General features: G+C 36.7%; 1 protein-coding gene across 5 annotated transcripts; it reads left to right on the top strand.

Moving 5' to 3' along the window:
- Nucleotides 1–626: 626 nt before the first annotated feature.
- Nucleotides 627–14,375, top strand: wu:fa25f02 (uncharacterized protein C11orf24 homolog). 5 transcript variants are annotated; one of them, XM_049484210.1, is made up of 5 exons: nt 627–883; nt 4,685–4,866; nt 10,345–10,461; nt 12,420–12,801; nt 12,838–14,375. In XM_049484210.1, exons 2-5 carry the CDS (start codon nt 4,737–4,739, stop codon nt 13,565–13,567), a joined length of 1,359 nt encoding a protein of 452 aa, XP_049340167.1. In that variant the 5' UTR covers nt 627–883; nt 4,685–4,736; the 3' UTR covers nt 13,568–14,375. The 5 variants fall into 5 exon arrangements, with proteins under 5 accessions (XP_049340167.1, XP_049340168.1, XP_049340169.1 ...); XM_049484211.1 differs by having other exon boundaries at nt 12,856–14,375; XM_049484212.1 differs by having other exon boundaries at nt 12,874–14,375.
- The last annotated feature ends 6,313 nt before the right edge of the window (nt 14,376–20,688 follow it).

A 20,688-nucleotide genomic window follows, 5' to 3' on the forward strand; every position in this document is an offset into this window, starting at 1 on the left:
TATATTATATTAAGTAATTCTATTCTGCACTACTTTATCATATTGTGCAGGGGTATTTTTGTACAGACAAGTTTAATAAATACACATTTTGCAAGAATTATGTTCTTTATTGCATTAATTCTATTGAAAAAAAGACAATGTATAGAAAGGGAGGAAAATAAGCTTATAGGCAGAGTTGAACTCAAAATATATTAAAAATATCAAAAACTAGAAGTAACAGAAATATAAACTGTTGATGGGGATAAAAGTAGTGAGTCTCTGATAAATCACAGTATTGATATACACATTATATGTAACTTAATATGTAATATTAAGTAACGTAATATGTAAGTAATTAGTAAATTGTATTTAAACTCCACAAGAAGAATGAAGAAAACTAATCTCAAAAATAAACTAGTTGCAGTCTTGCAAATAGTGATCCCTAGTCTTTGCAAAATCTTAGCCAGTGACTAGTCCGAGTAAAAAGTCTGTGTAGTGTGTGTCTAGTTTTTACATGTAAGAGGGTGTCCGACTGTTAAAAGTCTTTCCAGAGTGTTTTTTTAAAAGTCGTGTAGTGTGTGGACACGGCAAAAGCAGTAGTGTGAGGGTGTGTGCTGTAGGGGGCAGCAGTGGGTTCGGTAGGTCAGTGTGCGACGAGGCAGTAAAGGACCGAAGGAAGAGACTTGAGTCGTGTCTGTTTTGGGGCGAACAGATTTCAGCTTCAGCATGAAGAGAACACCACAGCGCCCCAACCCCTAAATCATCATAACACCTTCACACAAACATCTAAACACACATTTACCTTCTTCCCGTGTTTAACCCGTGTACGGGAGCTGTGCTGCAGAGCTGTGTTGAGCTCCAGCTGAGATCCATGAAGCTACCAGGCTAACTGTGTTTCCCTCTGGTGAGTAAAATCTGCATTAAACTCCTGTAAAGATGTATTTATTAGTTGGGATTGGGAGAAGAGCGAGTATAAAGTGGCTACATGTACCTTTAAACATGGTTTTCCCAGCGTTTCTTTTGATAGTGAGAATGTGTAAATCTCAATAAACAGCTTTAAAATTGTGGCTAATAACAGTTAACTTAGTTAACTTAGCTAAGTTACAGTACCAGTCTAGCACACCTTTTTATTCAGTGTTTTTCTTTATTTCTTTATTTAATGTATTTTTTACATTAGATATTTAATATTACACAAATGAAAACGATTAGAAGACATGAAATTACTTTGTAAAAACTAAACAAGTGTTTGTCCTCCACAATCCCCTGACCTAAACCTGATGATCAACTAGATTGTTATGTGGAAAAGGAACAGCAACTATTGTTCAGCTCCTCCAGAAACTCCTTCAAGACGCTGAGAAAACTATTCCAGGTGACTTTGATATGTGATTTTGGAACACTTTAACAGACCAGGATTGTCTGCCTGACATTACACCACTAAATCTTGTGGATTTCTATTCAAGTATTATATAAAAGCTTTTATGTTTGATAAGGAACATTACTGAAAAGCATAGTAGTAATTGTAATAGTAAATGTAATGAAAAGCTGCTAGTGTCAAAATATAATTAATAAAATCATATTGGTGATCAATTGGCTATTTCCTGAAATTTATTTAAAAATCTGTATTTTCCTAAATACAAACCAAACAGTTTTTGTCCTCCAAACCTTTAGTTTCATTAAATTTGTATAGTTTTATGTCTATTTTCATTGTTACTGATCTGAAATTATTAAGGAGAGTAAAAACAGGTGGCTTCTCCAAGTGTCCTGTAAAAGATTTCAAAACCCTCAAATTTTCAGTAAATAAGTAAAATAAGTTATTTTACTGCAGTAAAAAGGGTTTTGTATCACCTTCATCTGTAGCCTGTATACGGGACAATGTATGTTAAGGGGTTAAAAGCCACATAATGTTTCTTACAGCACTTTGTTCTTTATTTTAACTCATAAAGGTCTTAACAGACACACACTGCACATTCTGAGAGCATCATCACAGGACAGTGTGTAAATGTCTGTGTTCATTCATTCATCTGACCTTATTTGCAGAATATAGGAGTGCTGGCTCTGTTCCAATTTTAACAGTATATCATTTTAAGAATTTAAATACTTTAATGAAGTGTTTTACATTCCGTATAACTAGTTTTGTCCATATTTCAAGAAAATATGTTAAAATTTAAGTTATGAAATTGGTGTTGTGATATGTGTTACATAACACATCATCTTATATGGGCTAAAATATAAACCATATTCTGGTTTGTTTAACACTTTTTTTATGTTAACAGTATAGTTCAACATGTGTTCCTGTATAGTTTAATGTCTTCAATATTAAACTTACAATGTAAAAAAATCATTAAAAAAAACACGGAACAAAAAGAACTTTTGACTGGTACTGTATATGTAATAGTAGTTATGCATAAATTGTTCAATGTTTATTTACCATTTTGCCATGGTTCTCACCATGATCCTCACTCTCCTCATTTTTTCTGTTGGCAGTTAAATAGTTTTACTGGGCTACCCTCCTACAGTTTGTTTCCATTTTACTCCCCTTTAGCTTAAAATACACTGACCAGCCACTTTGTCCATTTGTTCCGCTCCACTGACCATGTACGATCACTTTGTAGTTCCATATACACACAATAGTGGTGTGCCATATTGGATTGTTTGCAAAAATTTTGCTGACAGTTCTGAAACAATAAATTTCCATATTATGATATAGCAGTTTTCTTGAAAGCAGAAACACATAATACACATATATATTTAGTATTTTTGTGACATAAAAACACTAACTTTAAAATAGGCTGTTTTTGCCATTTTGTCTCGATATGTCACATGTTTGCATACCAAAGTATTGCACTGTTGGGAATAAAGGGAGATATATTTACTTTTGTGAAATATAGGTACTTTTTTTTAGTACTTGTGAACTTCTGGATCAATAAACTTAAATACTTAAAACAAACCCTTGAGACTCATTAACAGTAACTTGTTACTGTTACAGTAGTGAGAGCAGTTACAAAATACTGTGAAATAAAAGCTAAATTTGCAAAAAGAAAAAAAATACAACAAATTTGAATAATTTGCCTTTGTATTAATGTCACTATTTTGTAATGTCATTTATGCAATTGTTCAACTAGCAAGTCTTCTGGTTTTTTTTTTGTTTGTTTGTTTTTTGTCTGAATTCAGAGTTTGAAACATTTTGATGTAGTGTTTTTTTCTTTTTATTGTTTGTTTTTATTGTTTGGTGTTGTAAATATAAAGGTATTTGATCTAAAGCTCTACTTTGTGTCCTGGCAGTGCAGAGTCAGAGCAGCTGCTCAGTGTTTTTAGATGAAGGTGGTGTGTGTCCTGGAGTGCTGAGGAAAGTCTCTCAGGCATGTTTGTTTTATGGGCTGTTACTGAGAGCTCATGCTGAAACTCTGGGAGGGGCAGAGGATTAAAGCTGGAGCAGATTTTACCTTTGGAACTTCCTTGTAGAGCAACTGGAAGCATTCCAGCATGATTAGATAAGATCAGCGAGTTTACAAACACTATGTAAGATGTAAGATTAGTCTATGTATATTTTATAGAATAATGTAAGAACTACTAATTAAACATGACTTAAAGTATGCAAAGGTCTGGGCAACTGGGAAATTATGCCATGATGACTTTCATTTGTTAGTGTAAATAAGCCATGTCCTCTACAGACAACAGAAAAAAAATACTAAAATAATAATAAATAATCCCATATACTGCAGTTGCGTTCAGTAAATATGTAGTAATTACTGCTAAAAATGTGCAAGAGTATGCCAGTGTTTAAAAACTGAACTAAGCACTTAAGAAGATTAATAAAAAAAAATCTTAACAGTTCTAAAAACAAATAGTAAATGATAATAGTTAATTAATACTATTATCATGATATGTATTAATGTAATTGATGTAATTAATACATATCACAATGTTAATGTAAAATGTTTTTCCAATTGCAGTGTGTCTCCTGTCTTTTGTTCTTTTTCAATTATTCTACAGGTTTCTTTCTTTCATAATTTTAGTTTAGTTTAGCTGTATTTTAGCTCACTGACTGAACCAAGACACTCCCGACTGCAGGCAGATGCTCCTCAAAAGGAAAAGCAAAAAGAGTACTGTAGGAAACCTAAAGCAAAACCTTAATGACACTGAACGTAGAGAACATGCAGAACTCCTAAAACAGAAAACTAAACCTTTTTTATTGAAAGAAGGAGTCCCTATGTTTTATTGTTTTGTTGAAAGTTGAAAACAGTCCTATGCCTGACTTGGGAGGGGACAAAATATTCTAATTATTGGTGTCGGTGTTCTAGCACGAGCATCCCTGCTGCACCTAATATTCATTCTGAAATCACAGTGGTCTGATGGATTTGTTGGATGTAACTGCTCTCTACATTTTAACAGTGTTTTATAAATTAACATTAGCTCACTAACTGTCTCTTTTTATGTGCTTGTTATCGTTTTTATCAGTTTTATCTGTAGTTCTGAGAACTGACCACAAGGTGGCACCCTCGCACAAAGTAAAAGTCTTCAGTAGCTGCGTGTGGCATGGTCTGCAGGCCTCCGGATGAGCAGGTGCATTTCCGGAACTGCAGGAATGACCTGAGTCCTGCAGGTGTAGTGGTGTTACACCTACACAGGTGAAATGTTGATGGGTGGAGTTCTGATAATGTGTGTTTTTTTTGTTTGTTTTTTTTTTTGTTTTTTTTTTCTCTAGCAGGTGTTGTGATGCGATGGTGTTTCTGGGTGTGTGAGCTTCTACTTTCATCATGAACGTTCACCACCTCCCCCTGCTGCTCCTCCTGCTGCCATGTGTCTGCTCAGCAGCAGCCAACGGCTCGGCCTCCATTGTTGGCCACCTGGTGACGTCAAATATGGACAACTGCGTCCTTTCAAACTGTGAGTCCAATTCAGCTGTTTTATTTTAGGCTGTGTTCAGACTGCAAGCCCAAATGAGATTTTTGGCATATCTAGATTGTATCCAGATTGATTTTGGATAGTCTGGACAGCTAGAAGTCTTATCAGCCACATTTGGAGCCGGCTTGAAATCCGATTGCAATCAGATTTGTAGAGATACGTCTCAGTCTGGATGCTCTGGCCACTGAAACCAAATTTTGAAGTGTCTTTTGCATCACTCACAACGCAACAAACATCCACTTTTTCATATCCAGAGTGGCATAAGGGAGGGGGTTTCAGAAGGTTACTTTTGCCGACTTTATTACCACAGCAACCCATTCAGATATGTTTATGATGTCCGGACACGTAAATCCCATCTGATCACTTACAAATAACTGTTATTCGGGGGAGTCATCTCAACAGATCAGATCAGAGAAACAAGTTTAATTGGCCAGCAGTCAGAACGTAGCCTTAGACCCATTACTACAAGGTGTTTAAAATCAAATTCCTAACCATGCAGTCTGACTTCATAAACATTAGTGAAAGAATTCTTCACTCTAAAGAGCTCAGGGAATTTCAGTATGGTGCTTCATTAGATAGACACAATTATAACAAGTCTGTTGGTGAAATGTCTGCCCTCCAAAATATTATAAATTCCACAATCAGCTGTCTGTGGAGTGCTGAGGTTCATAGTGCATAAAATTTAATAATGTTCTGCTGAATCAGTAACTGCAGGTCCCACAAAGAGGGACCAACTATATATTAATGCCTATAGATTAAGAATAGAATCCCTGGTTCCTTGAGGTGGCTGACCTGTGTTGATCATCACTGTTTTATTAGCAGATATACATGTGCTGGTCAACGAATTAGAATAATTTGAAATAGTGCAATCATGAAATTCTTTGAATGCATTTTTTGTGCAGAAAGCAAATCAGGTGTTCACCGCACCTGTCCTACTCGTTAGACTAATCACAGAACTCGTTACCTGGAAAAAAATTTGCTCAGCTGAGCTTTCCAAAAGGCCCATTTAGGCCATTTAACTGTGACACTGTTGTTTTATTGAATTAGAATAATGGAGAAACCATTTCATTGAATTAGAATAAATGCTCGATTTTTTTGTTTTCTGTGAAGAGTGTTCACTGTGCAGTATAAAGTCAGGGTTGAGTAGAATTTCTAAGTTGTAAAATCATGGGTAAGCAGCGCGACCTCTCAACCGGAATAGTGGCTCAAATTCAAGCCCTTCGCCAACAAGGCTTGACCCAAACTAAAATTGCTGAGCAGCTCGGCATCAGCCAGTCTTCCGTCTGCAAAGCTCTCAAGAAAAACTGCAGCAAGCGCACCAACTGTTCCGGCGTCCAAAAAACTTCTGCTGGCGACAACAAGCAGCTGAGAAAGATCGCAGTCAGCAACCGGTTCAAGTCCACTTCCGAGCTCACCGACTTGTGGAACAAGCAGACCGGCGCTGACGTCTCCAGATCAACCACTTACCGTCGTCTGCGCGAACTCTGCTTCAAATCTCGCGTTCCAGCAGTAAAACCGATGCTGAACAAGAAACAAATGGAGAAACGGCTGAAGAACACGGCGAGTGGACTGCTGAAGACTGGCAGAAAGTGGTCTTCAGTGACTAATCACGCTTCTGCATCTCCTTCGGTGACCAAGGTCCTCGTGTCTGGCGTCGTGGTGGCGAAACCTACAACCACGAGTGCGTGAAAAGATCCGTCAAGTTTCCCCAGAGCGTTATGGTCTGGGGATGCATGTCCGCTCGAGGTGTAGGGAAACTCTGCTTCCTCAAGAAGACTGTCAATTAGGGTTGCAACGGTATGAGATTTTCACGGTATGATAACCGTCTTAGAAAATACCGCGGTATCACGGTTATCACGGTATCACAGTTTGTTACATATATTATTAAACTTACAACAAAGGTTTTTTGTTCAATTAACTATTTATTGTAGAAACCTGGAACAATTATAATTTTAATGTCTCCTTAAAAAAAATAAGCTGTACACCATCAGGTGAAGGAAACCAGGTTTTTCCACTACTCCTAAGGGCATTAAGAGTGTATATGTAAAAAATATAAAATAAAAATAAAAATATAGATATATATATATATACACACATTACATGTCCTCTAAGAAGTAAAGATCCTGTATTTAAAATATTCAGTACAATTATTTAAGTTTAAGCGGAAAATTCGCGACAGAAAGCCTACTGCGCTGGACCAACTGAAGCAGAACATCGCCACTGCCTGGGAAGCTGTGAGTGCGGAAACTTGCGACAAGCTGGTCAAATCGATGCCGCGGAGACTTCAGGCAGTCATACAAGCCAAGGGGGCAGCCACAAAATACTGAGAAAGTGATGATTGTAATTATAATAAAAATTATTCTAATTCAATGAAACGGTTTCTCCATTATTCTAATTCAATAAAACAACAGTGTCACAGTTAAATGGCCTAAACGGGCCTTTTGGAAAGCTCAGCTGAGCAATTTTTTTTCCAGGTAACGAGTTCTGTGATTAGTCTAACGAGTAGGACAGGTGCGGTGAACACCTGATTTGCTTTCTGCACAAAAAATGCATTCAAAGAATTTCATGATTGCACTATTTCAAATTATTCTAATTCGTTGACCAGCACATGTATAGTTTAATGCTTCATATATGTTTAACATTCTTCTGTTTTGAGCATGAAGGTCAATTTACACAATTTTAAACTGGGATCCTCTCCCATAAACACAGCACAGCTTACATCATTATTAACCCATGCACAGTTCTGATTGGCTCATAAATTTAAACACTGTATCTAAGATAAAAAGATTTAAAAAAAAGTAATTTGTCGACGTATATAAAAATACTACCTGTTAATATTGATGGAGCAGATAATGTTGGTCTCAATTTTTTTTTCTGTGAACTGCTATAAGAGCTAAAACATGTGTATTGCTGTATCAAATTGCATCACGTGGCAATAATCTGGGTGCAAACACTATGCACCTAATGTAGCAGTATGTTTTTGTTTATGATTTTGCCAGAATTGTCCTATATAGGGTTCTCTATATAGCATTAAAGAGGCTGTGTTGTATTGACTTGCAACAATAGTGAAACTCTTGGTGATATTTAGGCCCCTGTTTGGTTTATAAAAAAAACATTTCTGTGAAACCGTTGCCTTTTACTAAAGATTCATTAAATAACCTCTATTAGGATTGTAGAGAGTCATTTTGTTCCGTATGATATACAGAAGTATTTCTATTTCTTATTTTAGCAATTTCCAATAATTAGGGCTCATTACTGTTTCTTCCAAAGAACTGAGTTAACCCATCTCAACGTGTGTGGCCAAAAAAAAACCCAGCCTGTGTGATTTTAATTAAAAAAGCACACATCTTAACAAAGCTGAGCAAAAGGGCTGAGCCGAAACAGCGCCTGGACCAAACACACACTCAGTTACACACACACTCTCGCACGCGGCCAAGCGGCCCTTTCATCTTAAATCTGAACCACATGGCCCCTCTGAAAGCACATCCTTCAAGGAAAGAGATGAGATGTTAAAAAACAAAACATATGGCTTTACTTCTCCTTCTGAAAATATGATATTCCACAGGCACCCGTCTGCTCTGTTTTATCTCCAAAGGTAGAAATCAGGACATATTTCACCCAGAACCGACAAAACAAACCCAAGACACTCCCGACTGCAGGCAGATGCTCCTCAAAAGGAAAATCAAAAAGAGTACTGTAGGAAACCTAAAGCAAAACCTTAATGACACTGAACGTAGAGAACATGCGTAACTCCTAAAACAGAAAACTAAACCTTTTTTATTGAAAGAAGGAGTCCCTATGTTTTATTGTTTTGTTGAAAGTTGAAAACAGTCCTATGCCTGACTTGGGAGGGGACAAAATATTCTAATTATTGGTGTCGGTGTTCTAGCACGAGCATCCCTGCTGCACCTAATATTCATTCTGAAAACAGAGTGGCCTGATGGGTTTGTTGGATGTAACTGCTCTCTACATCTTAAGTGTTTTATAAATTAACATTATAGTAAGGTGGGGGGGAGATCTCTCTCTCTCACACTCTCTCTCTCGCTCTCTCTCTCGCTCTCTCTCACTCTCTCTCTCTCTCCCTCTCTCCCTTCCTCCCTCCTGGTAGGACAGTCCTCTCTCTTCTAAGCCAGTTAGCTGACAAAACCAAATTATCCGTTAATGTTCTTCTCCAATTGTGTTGAGCTCCAGTGGCATTTGTCTCATGTTCATCAATGGAAATTATATAAGGCTACAAATATATTTTCTTTTTATGTCTAAATTAAAAGTATAAAACCGCAGACATTGCTGTAGGTAATCATGCACTGGGTGTTATGGTGAAAATTTTGTATCACAATATTTGGAGACATTTTCATATTAATATGATTTTTCTTGTGTTTTGAGAAGCAGAAAAAATATATATTCAAATTATTTTTCAAATATATTTGAGCCTTTTCAGCATTACAACATATAGACAATTCCTCACTTTTGTGAGAATTCTTCTTCTTATATATGAAATCTGCCTTTAACTCCAGAGCATTATAATTGTCTGTAAAAGTTTAACATTATTTTTAAAATGACTATTAAATTTATTATTGCAGGTGTCAACTGTGGTCTTTTTGTGTATACATATTTTATGTTAAACATTATATATACATGACCTCCAGACACACTTTAAGGATGTAGGGAAGCACCTTTATTAACACACTGCACCCACTCACACACACACACACACACACAGTAGGTATAGAGTTACTAGGTGTGTGTGTGTGTGTGTGTGTATGTGTGTGTATATCAGGTCTAAATGTTTGCATCCATCTGGAAGTCTGCAATGTTTGGTATGAGAGCTATAAATACACAATCACTCTGCATTCCACACACACACACACACACACACACTGTGCTTTAGACCCGGCATGCTTTACGCTGACCTGTGGTCTCTGGTGGACGGCGGAAATTAGAGCAGTGTAGGGTTACACACCCCAGCCATCAGCTTGTAATTGATGATGTTCATTTGTTTTAAATATATATTTAAATTAATACTCTTTGCTTTTTAAATATATTTAATGCTTAAAGTTGTTCTGTTTGTTTTTCACAATTTGTATTATTTACTATTATTTATTTATTAGAATTCCCAATTTATTGCCCTTTATACTTTTTATAGATCCAACAAACTAAAAATAACATTGCCCCACACATTGTTAACACCACTTACAGGCTGGTAAAGGACACTGGCTTACTTAATTGAAAAAAACGCTATTACACCTACTCTCCAGTAGAAAAAATGTAATGTGCCCTTATTTTGGCAAAAGTTTGCAAAGAAGCTTAAAGGTGGATTTCATCTATTTTATATATTTAATAAAAAAATTATGTTCTGTGTTTTGCTGTGATTTTTTTTGTGATGTTGAGGTTTACAGATGACCTGTGGATTTCTGTCCCAAAATTGTAATTTATTTGTATACAAATTTATTTCTCTTGCAGGTGAAAAGAATTTCAATTTGTCCTGTAACAAACTCGTCTTCTGGGACAAGAAATCCATATGTATTTTCCTAAACTGCCCCAGTGAAAAATCGTGTGAGCAGTTACTGGAGGAACTGGGTATGTATTGTGGTTTCTGGTGAACTTCTGAAGTCTGATCTTATTTTTTTTTTCTTGAGAAAAAAACCCTTTAACATAAGAATTACATCACAAAAGCCATTGCACTTGTTGATGTCATAGTTTGTGTCATTTTCAACTGTAGCCCCTGGGCAGGTACAAAAAGACTAAGACACTCATATAATATTAAAATAATAATAATAATACCAAGACAAGAAAAAACAAAATATATATATTACAGTAAATTGGCAGCAGTTTAAATGAATTGCATGCTATTATAATATTATTAATATTGTTTTTTTTTTCAATATAAAATGAAATGTAAATTTGCCACATACAAATAATTTCATTGGAATGTACAAGTATAAGTGAATACATGCTTTTTATTATTGTGATTGCTGTTTAGCAAAATCGTTTTACAATAAATTTAGTTCTGTGATGCACAATTTTTTGAGCACACAGTGTAATTACTCGTGTGTAATTGAATAAAGTGTATTCTGAATAAATAGTGCTCTACTAAGAATGCTAATTAGACTGCATGAAGTGTAATATTTACACAAGAAATCCCAGCTGTCAGAAAAAAGCACGATTCTTATGCAAACATATTGGCACAGGGCAGCACATTATTGTGGAATACAGAGGTATGAAAACTTTGGGCACCCCTGATCATTTTCATGATTTTCCTTTTATAAATCATTGGTTGTTTAGATCAGCAATTTCAGTTAAGTATATCATATAGCTGATGAAAACAGTGATATCTGAGAAGAAAAAAAAATCAGTTTATAGAATTTACAGAAAGTGTGCATTTTTTTTTTTTTTTTTTTTTTTTTTTTTACAAAATTAGGCAGGTGCATAAATTTGGGCACCCTTATCGTTTTATTGATTTGAATATCTTTTAGCACTAATTTTTGGGACATGATCATGAAAATGATCAGGGGTACCCAAACTTTCACTTTATATCCCTGTATTGTACTTTTCATATGCTCCTTTATTGTTCACCAAGACTGCTAAATCTGAAAGAGGACGTTAAAGAATATCTGAGAGTCTGGTCATGTCAGGTTCACACTACACATTCGTTAGACACTTTATTCTACACAAGCTCCTGACTTGTATTTGTAAATCTTATGACTGCACACACTACATGACTGAGCAGCGACACAAGATCATTAAGCTTTCACCAGCAGGAACCCACAACGAGACATTTTTCCATTTAAAATGCATGTCCATAAAAAAGAACAATAAAAAAGTGTCTGTTCACTCAGTTGCAGTGGGAAAAATGGAAAAGAAAAAATATGTATGAGTGATTTTCCTTCTACCTGAGACTTTTGTTAAACATCAGGACTTGTGTGAACCTGGCATTAGGTGTGTAAGGTAAGGTTGGTGAAAGCTAGATTAGTTCAGAGTTTTGAAAATAAGCAGAAGTATATTAAATGATTGTTGTATTTAATCAGGAGCTAGTGACAATCTTAAAGAACTAGTTTGATGTGGTGGTGGTGATGGTGATCAGGTGTGGAAAATAGTAAAGTCAATGATCAGAATGAGGTAATGAGTTCTCTTTTTTGGACACCCCTTCACATTTCTTTTCTTAATTTAGTTGAGTAGTTTTTGCCATAATACAAAACATTACTCAAGCTATTCTAGCTGACTTTACTTCATAAAGCTGACTGAGAAAATCCAGCCAAGATATGTGAATCTGACATCTAAGCAAGAGGTGCTACTTTAAAGAATCTAAAATATAAAACATCTTTTTGTTTTGTTTTTTTTACAGTTTTTTGTTTACTAAATAATTATGTAAAAATGTTTTTCTTCATAGTTTGTTCGACTTAAGTATTAATATACAATGCAGAACATTTTAAAACAATGAAAAACTACATAATTTAAGGTGTCCAAATTTTTTGCTTGTACTGTATATCAAATCATTGAATCTCTTTTCCTTTTTTCTTTTTTTTTTTCTCCATCAGCAACGAAAAGCCAGGATGTTGTCAAACTTTTGCATGAACCAAGATCTCTTCCTACTTCATTTTCTCAATCTGATCCTGATGTTCCCCAACCTGGTATTGATGCCCAAACTACTGCACCCAATTTTCATCCAAAAGCTGTCGTTGGCCCTTCATCTGCTCCTAGTACCTCTCTACCTGTAGTGCACCCTGTGGACTCCAGCAATACCAACAGCTCGTCAAAAAATGAACCTGGAGGGCCAGGTAACCCTCCACAAGTCAACACTGTTGTACCTTCAATAAAGAACATTACTGCTCCTGCAGCAACTCTCAGGCCAGAGACCACACCATCGGCTCCACCAAAAGCTGTAGGTTCAGAGAACTTCCCAACTGCAGGGGCTAAGACCTCCCCCGAGATCAAGACCTCCCCCGAGAACAAGACCTCCCCCGAGATCAAGACTTCCCCCGAGATCGAGACTTCCCCCGAGATCGAGACTACCCCCGAGATCAAGACAACCTCAGGGTCCTCCCCTAAAGTGCCATCCACAGCTCCCACTGCAACAAACGCCACAGTGATAACCACAACCACAGTATCGACCTCTACCACAGTAACCAACGCCACGACCTTCACCGTTGCTGCAATAACGAATACCACAGTAACCACCTCAACACCATCAACGATACCAGTGACCACAACAGTTTCTACAGCTACAAACACCACAACAGTCCCACTTACTGTTCCTGTGCAGCCACCAACCACTGCAGAATCTACCACCATGATAAAAATAACAACTTCTTCACCTTCTTCTGCAACCACCACCACTCCACCACCCCACTTACCCAGTACCCATTCTGTTACCCCAACAGAGGACCAAAAGCCTTCAGAGACAACACGGAATCCCCCAGAGAAACCTCCAACAGGGCAGTTACCCAACACTGACAGCAAGGCAAGAGACCAGGCTGGCCAGGGGGTACTAGAAGCTGCAGGAGAACCGCTGACATTTCACGTGGTCAACACCAGCTCTCTTCTGGCCGTGCTAATGTTTGGTCTGTTGTTCTTTGTTGTCACAGTCGTCCTCTTCCTCAGGCACGCTTATGAAAGCTACAAGAGAAAAGACTACACACAGGTGGATTATCTGATCAATGGCATGTACTCTGATTCAGGGGTATGAGTTTACATTTTTGAAAAATAGAAAAATGTGGGGTTTTTTTCCTCTTGATTCCAGTGTTGATTTTTTTTTTGTTGATGGGGGTATTACTACTTGGTATTTGCTAGACTCAGAATGTGAATGTTTGTTAAGGATTTCACACTGTTCTGCAAAAACTGAGAAGATTATGGGACACGACAGTCTTCAGTATGACTTCATTCAATAATGTACAGATTTTGTGTTTGATTTTCTATGCAGAAGACGCTTCCATTTAATTCACACTATACAGAATTTAAGCCTTAGTCTTAACCCTTAAACCCTTAACCTTTTCTCAGTGAATGTTATTCTAAGAGATTGATGGTGCAATATTTTCCTTTTGTCTTTAATTTTCCATTAATGTCCACTTTTTTAAGAAGGACTAACGCGGTCAGGTTGCACTAGTTGCCTTTTTCGCTGTCTGTATTAGAATGTGTTAACAGTTAATGCCTTTTCACTTTATTTGCCTTTCTTTTTTTCTTAAATACTTTGACTTTACTTTTGTATTTTTCTGTTTTCAAACCATTCCACTTTTCGGGTTAAGAATGGATGCCAAAAATGGTCACTGTGGTACAGAAGCACATTAAAGAAAAGCCAATGGAATTGTTTAGCCATTATGAACTTCATCCCTGGATTAAGAGGGAACTTTATTTTCTACTTTAAAAATTTTGAGAGGTATAATGCAGGTGCAGCAGTCTGATATGTGCCATTTGAATATGTAAGCTGTACTAATGCACTGCAAAAAATTAAAACATTTCTTTTGCAAAAAAAAGAAATAAATGTAAAACAAAAAGTGGGCTGAGTGCTTAATTGAGAATGTAAATGAAAACCTTAAGATCATCACACTTGGACTTGGTTTGTATCTCACTAACTTATATTTAGCAATCAACATATTCTCCATAATGTGGGGGGTAGGGGGTGGCTGTTGATACTGGCATCGGTTATGGTGTTTTTTAAATGTGAAATGTGATTTAGATCTGGTAACTAGGATACGTCAACACTGAAAAACATGGAATTCATTGGTCTACATTAATCCAGTTTTAGAGATGTTTGCTTTTAGAACAGGTCTTTTAAACTTGATCCAGAAAGGGCTGGGAGATAGGTAGTAGGACTGTCTACCAGAAGTGATCCCAGGACATTTAGTAAAGCGGAGACAGGGTCAAAGTTGCCCATGGCTGAATCGACAGTCATTTTCTGAAGCTGTGATGGCTGGATGACAGGGTCAGAACACTGCCAAAACATCAGGTAGGTTCTGTAGGGTGTTTTAGGTCTGCAGTGGTTAGTTCCTACCAAAAGTGCTACAAGGAAGGGGAGTTAGGCTGTGTTCACATTACACATTACTCACATTACATTGCTCAAATCCAATTTTTTGCTTAATTCAGATTTGGCTATTTTGAAGGTTCACATTCACAAATGTAAGTGACCTGTATCTGTGTGTAATGAATGAGTCTGTCTCTGAAACGCCTCACGTGCGCACACTGATACGTGTAAAAAAATGACGTCATATTTGAGATACGAGTCGTAGCTTTATAAAGGTAAATGGATGTGTTAGCAGCTCATATGTGGAGCATCTCTTGCTCAAGTGGAAAGCAAATAGCAGGTCGAGGAGAAGAAAAAAGTCCAGTCGGCTTTCTTTTGCTGTTTTTGCAGCTATTGCTGCACAGAGAGATGTGTGGGTATGAGAGAGAAGCACGTAGCAAATGTGTAAAAGCAAAAAGACCCATGAATGACTGTTCATATTCATGTCGCATGTCCATGGATTGGATGCATATCCGATTTAGGACCATATATGAAAGTGACTCAGATCTGATTTGAATTTAAAATTGGCACGTTCACACAGCCGTGAAAAAATCAGATCTGAGCCACTTCAGCCTGGTAATGTGAACATAGTCTAAGTGAACTGATGACCGGGTCGGGTCATGGCTTTGCAAAACTTACTGATGCTCATGGAGGCCCCACCTAACACCTTACAGGACTGAAAGTATCTGCTGCTAGCATATTTGTACCAGACACCACAGGACACCTTCAAAAGGCCTGTGGAGTTCATGCCTCAGAACTGTTGCATTAAGAATTTTCCACAAATTACTTAAAAGTTCAATCGTTTCAAGCTGTGGGACAATGTGGATAATTTTACTAAAAATGCCAAAATAGTCCTACATTTGCAAACATTTTGAACTGTGCAGAAAAAGTACCAAAGAGTCTTAAAGTGGCGAGAGTGCGCAGTGAGCCAGCAGTAAAACTTATGTACGTGTTACATAAGAATGTAAAGACGCATGACGTCGCCAGAAGAACTCCTGAGAAAAGCGACCCGACATCCCAGTTTTTAATGTTCCTTAGCTTTTGGGAAAACATGGCAACTCCAAAGAAACGAAAAATGGACAGCAAATGCAAATAATTTCAGGCACATTGTGAAAATGACTGTTTTCAGAGGGAAGAGTGTTTAATTTGTCAGAATCAGTTGCCATAATGAAGGAGTATAATATTAAGAGACATTATGAAATAAAAAACAAATCTTAGTTCTCACAACACTCAAAGATAGATACAGATTATAACTCAAGTAAAATGGTGTGTAAATGATAGTAATGCAGAAACTGTATTATTATTAGTGGCATATTTCATTATTTGTTTTATTACAGCCTGTGAGTCTGTGGCCCGTGACTGCACATATATTTCTCCTTCTGGCCCCCAACCAAAAAGGTTTGGACACCCCTGCTCTAAATACAGCACCAGACCTAGCTCATAAAATTAACTAAATAGTTAATTTCCTGCATAAAAGCTCATTTTGGTGGCACAACACAAAAACTTGGATCAAGTAGTTCCTTCAAAATACTAAAGCATGTGTGAACTGTTCCAGAGCTATGTATATTCCATCACTGTCAAAATACCAACAGCTAATAACCATAAAGGGAAAGCATTACTGTTGTTCTTTCCTAGAAAACAACAGACATTAAAATGTCTTTTTTTTTTACATTTTTGTACTTGACTGTGCAATGTGTGCCTTTTTTGGCAACAAATATACAAGTGTTTGAGGAATATTTACTCTATACTGTAGAGCTATAGAGTAGCAAAAAATAGTTTTCATTCAGTAAATAAATGAAATTGGGAAACGTTATTATCCTTGGTCACATATGTGCGAAATTAAAATCCAAGTAATAAATACTAAGACCTGAACCAGCTGTGGTTGGCCTATCATAGCCTTTTATGTCAGTAATCTATTCATTCAAAAATGTGTATCCGTTTTAGTGGTTTTAGTTGTTGCAGAAGTCTGAATAAAGAATGATTAGATAAAGAATAATTATGATTAGTATAAAAATAAATACATACATACACATAAGAATAAATATCTTAATACTTTGTTATTTATGGGTTTCTTTATTAACCTTGTTTAATTTTTCTTTTGATTCATTTATTTATTTACATAATTATTTATTTTCTGCATTTATTCATTTCCCAATTTATTTATTTCTGTTTTTCCTTGTCCTTATATAATAATGAAGAGGCATGTTTTTCACATACAGGATTAGCAATCAAGCCCAGAGAGAGAGCAGCTGATATGAGTAGAAAAGTCCAGAAGCTGAAATTTCGGGGTGAAGTTCGGTATCGGACCTGCTGCTCACAGCTGCTCGCCTCAAAGAAATGGATCAGAGTCTGTATCATGAGCTAAGTGATCTTTTTTAAAAAATCTTCCACGTTACCAAAGTTACCACCAGAGGGGCAAGACATGTACAATCGATCTAGGGTATCTGACATCGATCAACCAATAGGAATGCTAAAACACTGTGATGTCATTGACCCTTCATTATCATATAAGGACAAGGAAAAACAGAAATAAATAAACTGGAAAATAAATGAATGCAGAAATAAATAGTTATGTAAATAAATAAACAAATATATTAAAAATGTAACAAAATTAAACAATGTTAATAAAGAAACCCATAAATAACTATTTATTTTGGTATTTATTTTTAGGTGTATATATTTTTTTATATTATTTATAATCATTCTTTACTGTTTTAATCATCATATTACTTTTATTAAATGATTTACATATTATTACATATTTTTTTTATTAATTTAATCATTTATAGTTTTGGTCCTCCATAGTAGGGAACACAGAAAACATGGAAAAAGGTGCTGTGGTTACATCAGACCAAAGTTGAAGATTCACCTTCCAGCAAGACAATGACCCTAAATATACAGCCAGAGCTATAGTGGAATGATTTAGATCAAATACATGTGGGAATGTCCCAGTCAAAGTCCTAATCTAAATACCATTGAGCTTTTGTGGCAAGACATAAATATTGCTGTTCACAGACGCTCTCCATCCAACCTGGCTGAGCTTAAGTTATTTTAAAGGAAGAATGGGCAAAAATCTCTAGAAGTCTCGAGATGCTCAAAGCTGGTAGAGACATACCCCAAAAGACTTTTGAATACTTTTGCACTTTGATTAATTTTATTTGATTTAAATGTTGAAAACCATGTTGGTGTTAAGGTGATAAAATGTGATTTTAAAATGTGAATTTAAAGGGATATGAATACTTTTGCAAGCCACTGTATTTTGCAAACATATTAAACTGCTTATAGGGTTCGATTTCAAAGATACATTTTGATTTTCTAAAAATATTTTAATTACTTAGATTTTTTTTGTCATGGCAGGGTGGACAGCTTAGGTTGTGGAGCATGGAGAAAATAAAAGAAATATTAAGTAAAATGAAAATTTATTCATATTAATTGCTAAACATATAGCAAGTGTCTTCACTTCCTTGACAATAAAACAGTACAAAGTTGTAATATCACTGATGAGATCAAAGGTTACTTTTCCTGAAGGGGCAGTTCTTAGACACATTTATATAGCTTGATATTTTTATGACAATAGATCAATGACTAATTGAAATGCCTAAATGATTTGAAAAAGCATCCTGCAGACAAAAGGATATTTTGACGTTACATTGATATTGACCCCCCTAAACAATATTAGGCTGGTGTCTGGAATGTTATAGTTGATTAGTACATTTTTTGTGAGTTAGGTTCAAGATATAAACAGCATGCATGCTAAAAAGAATGCTAAAAGCGTCTGGCATTCCTCTCTGAGTCAATAAGCTTCATCCTGCCACGTTTTCCCATGGAGCCAAAGCATTTTATTAAAGGAGCGTATCAATCAGGCTTTGGTGTAAACAAGATGGTACACATAAACAGACCACATCTGTAGCTCAATAATTGCTCCCTGGAAATATGTGATGCACATGCAGTGTCTGCTTGCAGGAGAAACGCTCAGCAAGTTTAATTGGTGGAGATGAAAGAAAAAAAGTGTTTTTTTTCTCCCCTGAAAACAAAGGCCTCCTTGATGAGGGCGTCCATCCGACACCTTTACGACAGCCTCATCAGGGAGAGCCTTGTGTTCAGGAGGAAAAAAATGAGGTTCAGACAAATATGTTTTTTATTAAAGCAAATCTGGGTGCAGCTTTAAGACTGGTGTGAACTTTAGCAACGTTAGCTGCGTTAGCACTGTAGACAGGAATGCGTCCACAGAGTAACGTTTTGCAACTCGTGGGCTGAATTCATGACCTCAAAGTGCTTTGCTATATTCCTCAAACAGCTTTTGCTTCATTTTTCATGTGGCGTTTGGCCTTTAGTTGCACAATCACTCAAATGCTTTCTCAGTGCCAGACAAAATAAACTGAGTGAATGCTGAAAAAACACATCTCCTGGGTGATGATGGTGGCGCTGTTTCAATTTCGAAACTAGAATCAAAACCAATTGCTGTCTATCAGCCAAGACTTAGCTTAATATACAGTATCTCACAAAATTCAGTTTACCCCTCACATTTTTGTAAATTCTTTATTATAATTTTTCATGGGACAACACTGAAGATATGACACATACAGTGTCAAGTAGCCAGTGCATATCCTGTATAAGAGTGTAAATTTGGTGTGCCCTCAAAATAGCTCAACACACAGTCACCTCAGAGTGAAAATGACTAAACTGTGCCCAAAGTGTTAATATTTTGTGTAGCCTCCATTATTTTCCAGCACTGTGTGAAGTTTACTAGAGTTTCACAGCTTGCTACTGCAATCATCTTCCACTCATTCATGACTACATCACACAGCTGGTGGGTGTTAGAGATCTTGCACTCCTCCACCTTCTGTTTGAGGATGCCTCATAGAAGCTCAATAAGGTTTAGGTCTGGAGACATGCTTGGCCAGTCCAGCACCTTTCCCCTTCTTACCTTTTCTTTAACAAGGCAGTAGTTATGTTGGAGGTGTGTTTGGGGTTGGTATTGTATTGTATTGTTGGAATACTGCTCTGCGGCCCAGTTGCTCTGCTTTAGTATGGCAAAGTACAAGTTCGCTAGGGTAGTGAACTGTAGTTCCCCACAGCCGGCGGCACTCATGCAGCCCCAAACCATCCGTGCAGGCACGCAACAGTTTAAGATGTTATGTTGATGTTTTTTTTTTTGTAATCTGAAATCATGACCAACATTCAAACTAAAATTAACGTCTATTGACGTTGGTGGCCAGCTGGGATGACAATCCACCACCTTGCTGCCACCGTTCTGTGGCACAGTGTCAGGGTCATCTTTGTGTAGAGCAATAATCCTTTTTTTTAAATCCTCAGAGAGTTATTTGCCATGAGTTGCCATGTTGAACTTCCAGTGACCAGTATGATAGAGTGTGAGATAACTCTCTTTTAAATGCACACATAGCATTCCTTTTTTGTGTAGAAAACCATTACTAATACAATAGGACTCTCTGGAGCAGATGAACATGAACCTATTGGCACTTTACCCAATGCCATGTTTGATCTAACGGGACCCTACAGCGTTGAGATATAGAGCAGTGGAACTGTGTTCTCTGAAATAATGGTGCTCTATACCATACCTATGGCATGAGTTGGGGAGTTGGCAGTGAAGTGAGGTACGGATCATCCATCCAACATTCTGACCTCATTAATGCTTTTGTCACTGAATGCAATCTGAACCTCACAGCAAATGCTCCAAAATGTAGCAGAAAGTTTTCCCTGTAAAGTAGAGACTGTTACGCTAACAAAAGTAGGATAAAATATTTTTAATATTCTTGTTTACAGTTGAATGTTCATAGAAGAGTCCAGTG

This window comes from Astyanax mexicanus, chromosome 10 (assembly GCF_023375975.1).
Source record: "Astyanax mexicanus isolate ESR-SI-001 chromosome 10, AstMex3_surface, whole genome shotgun sequence".
Lineage (NCBI taxonomy): Eukaryota > Metazoa > Chordata > Actinopteri > Characiformes > Acestrorhamphidae > Astyanax > Astyanax mexicanus.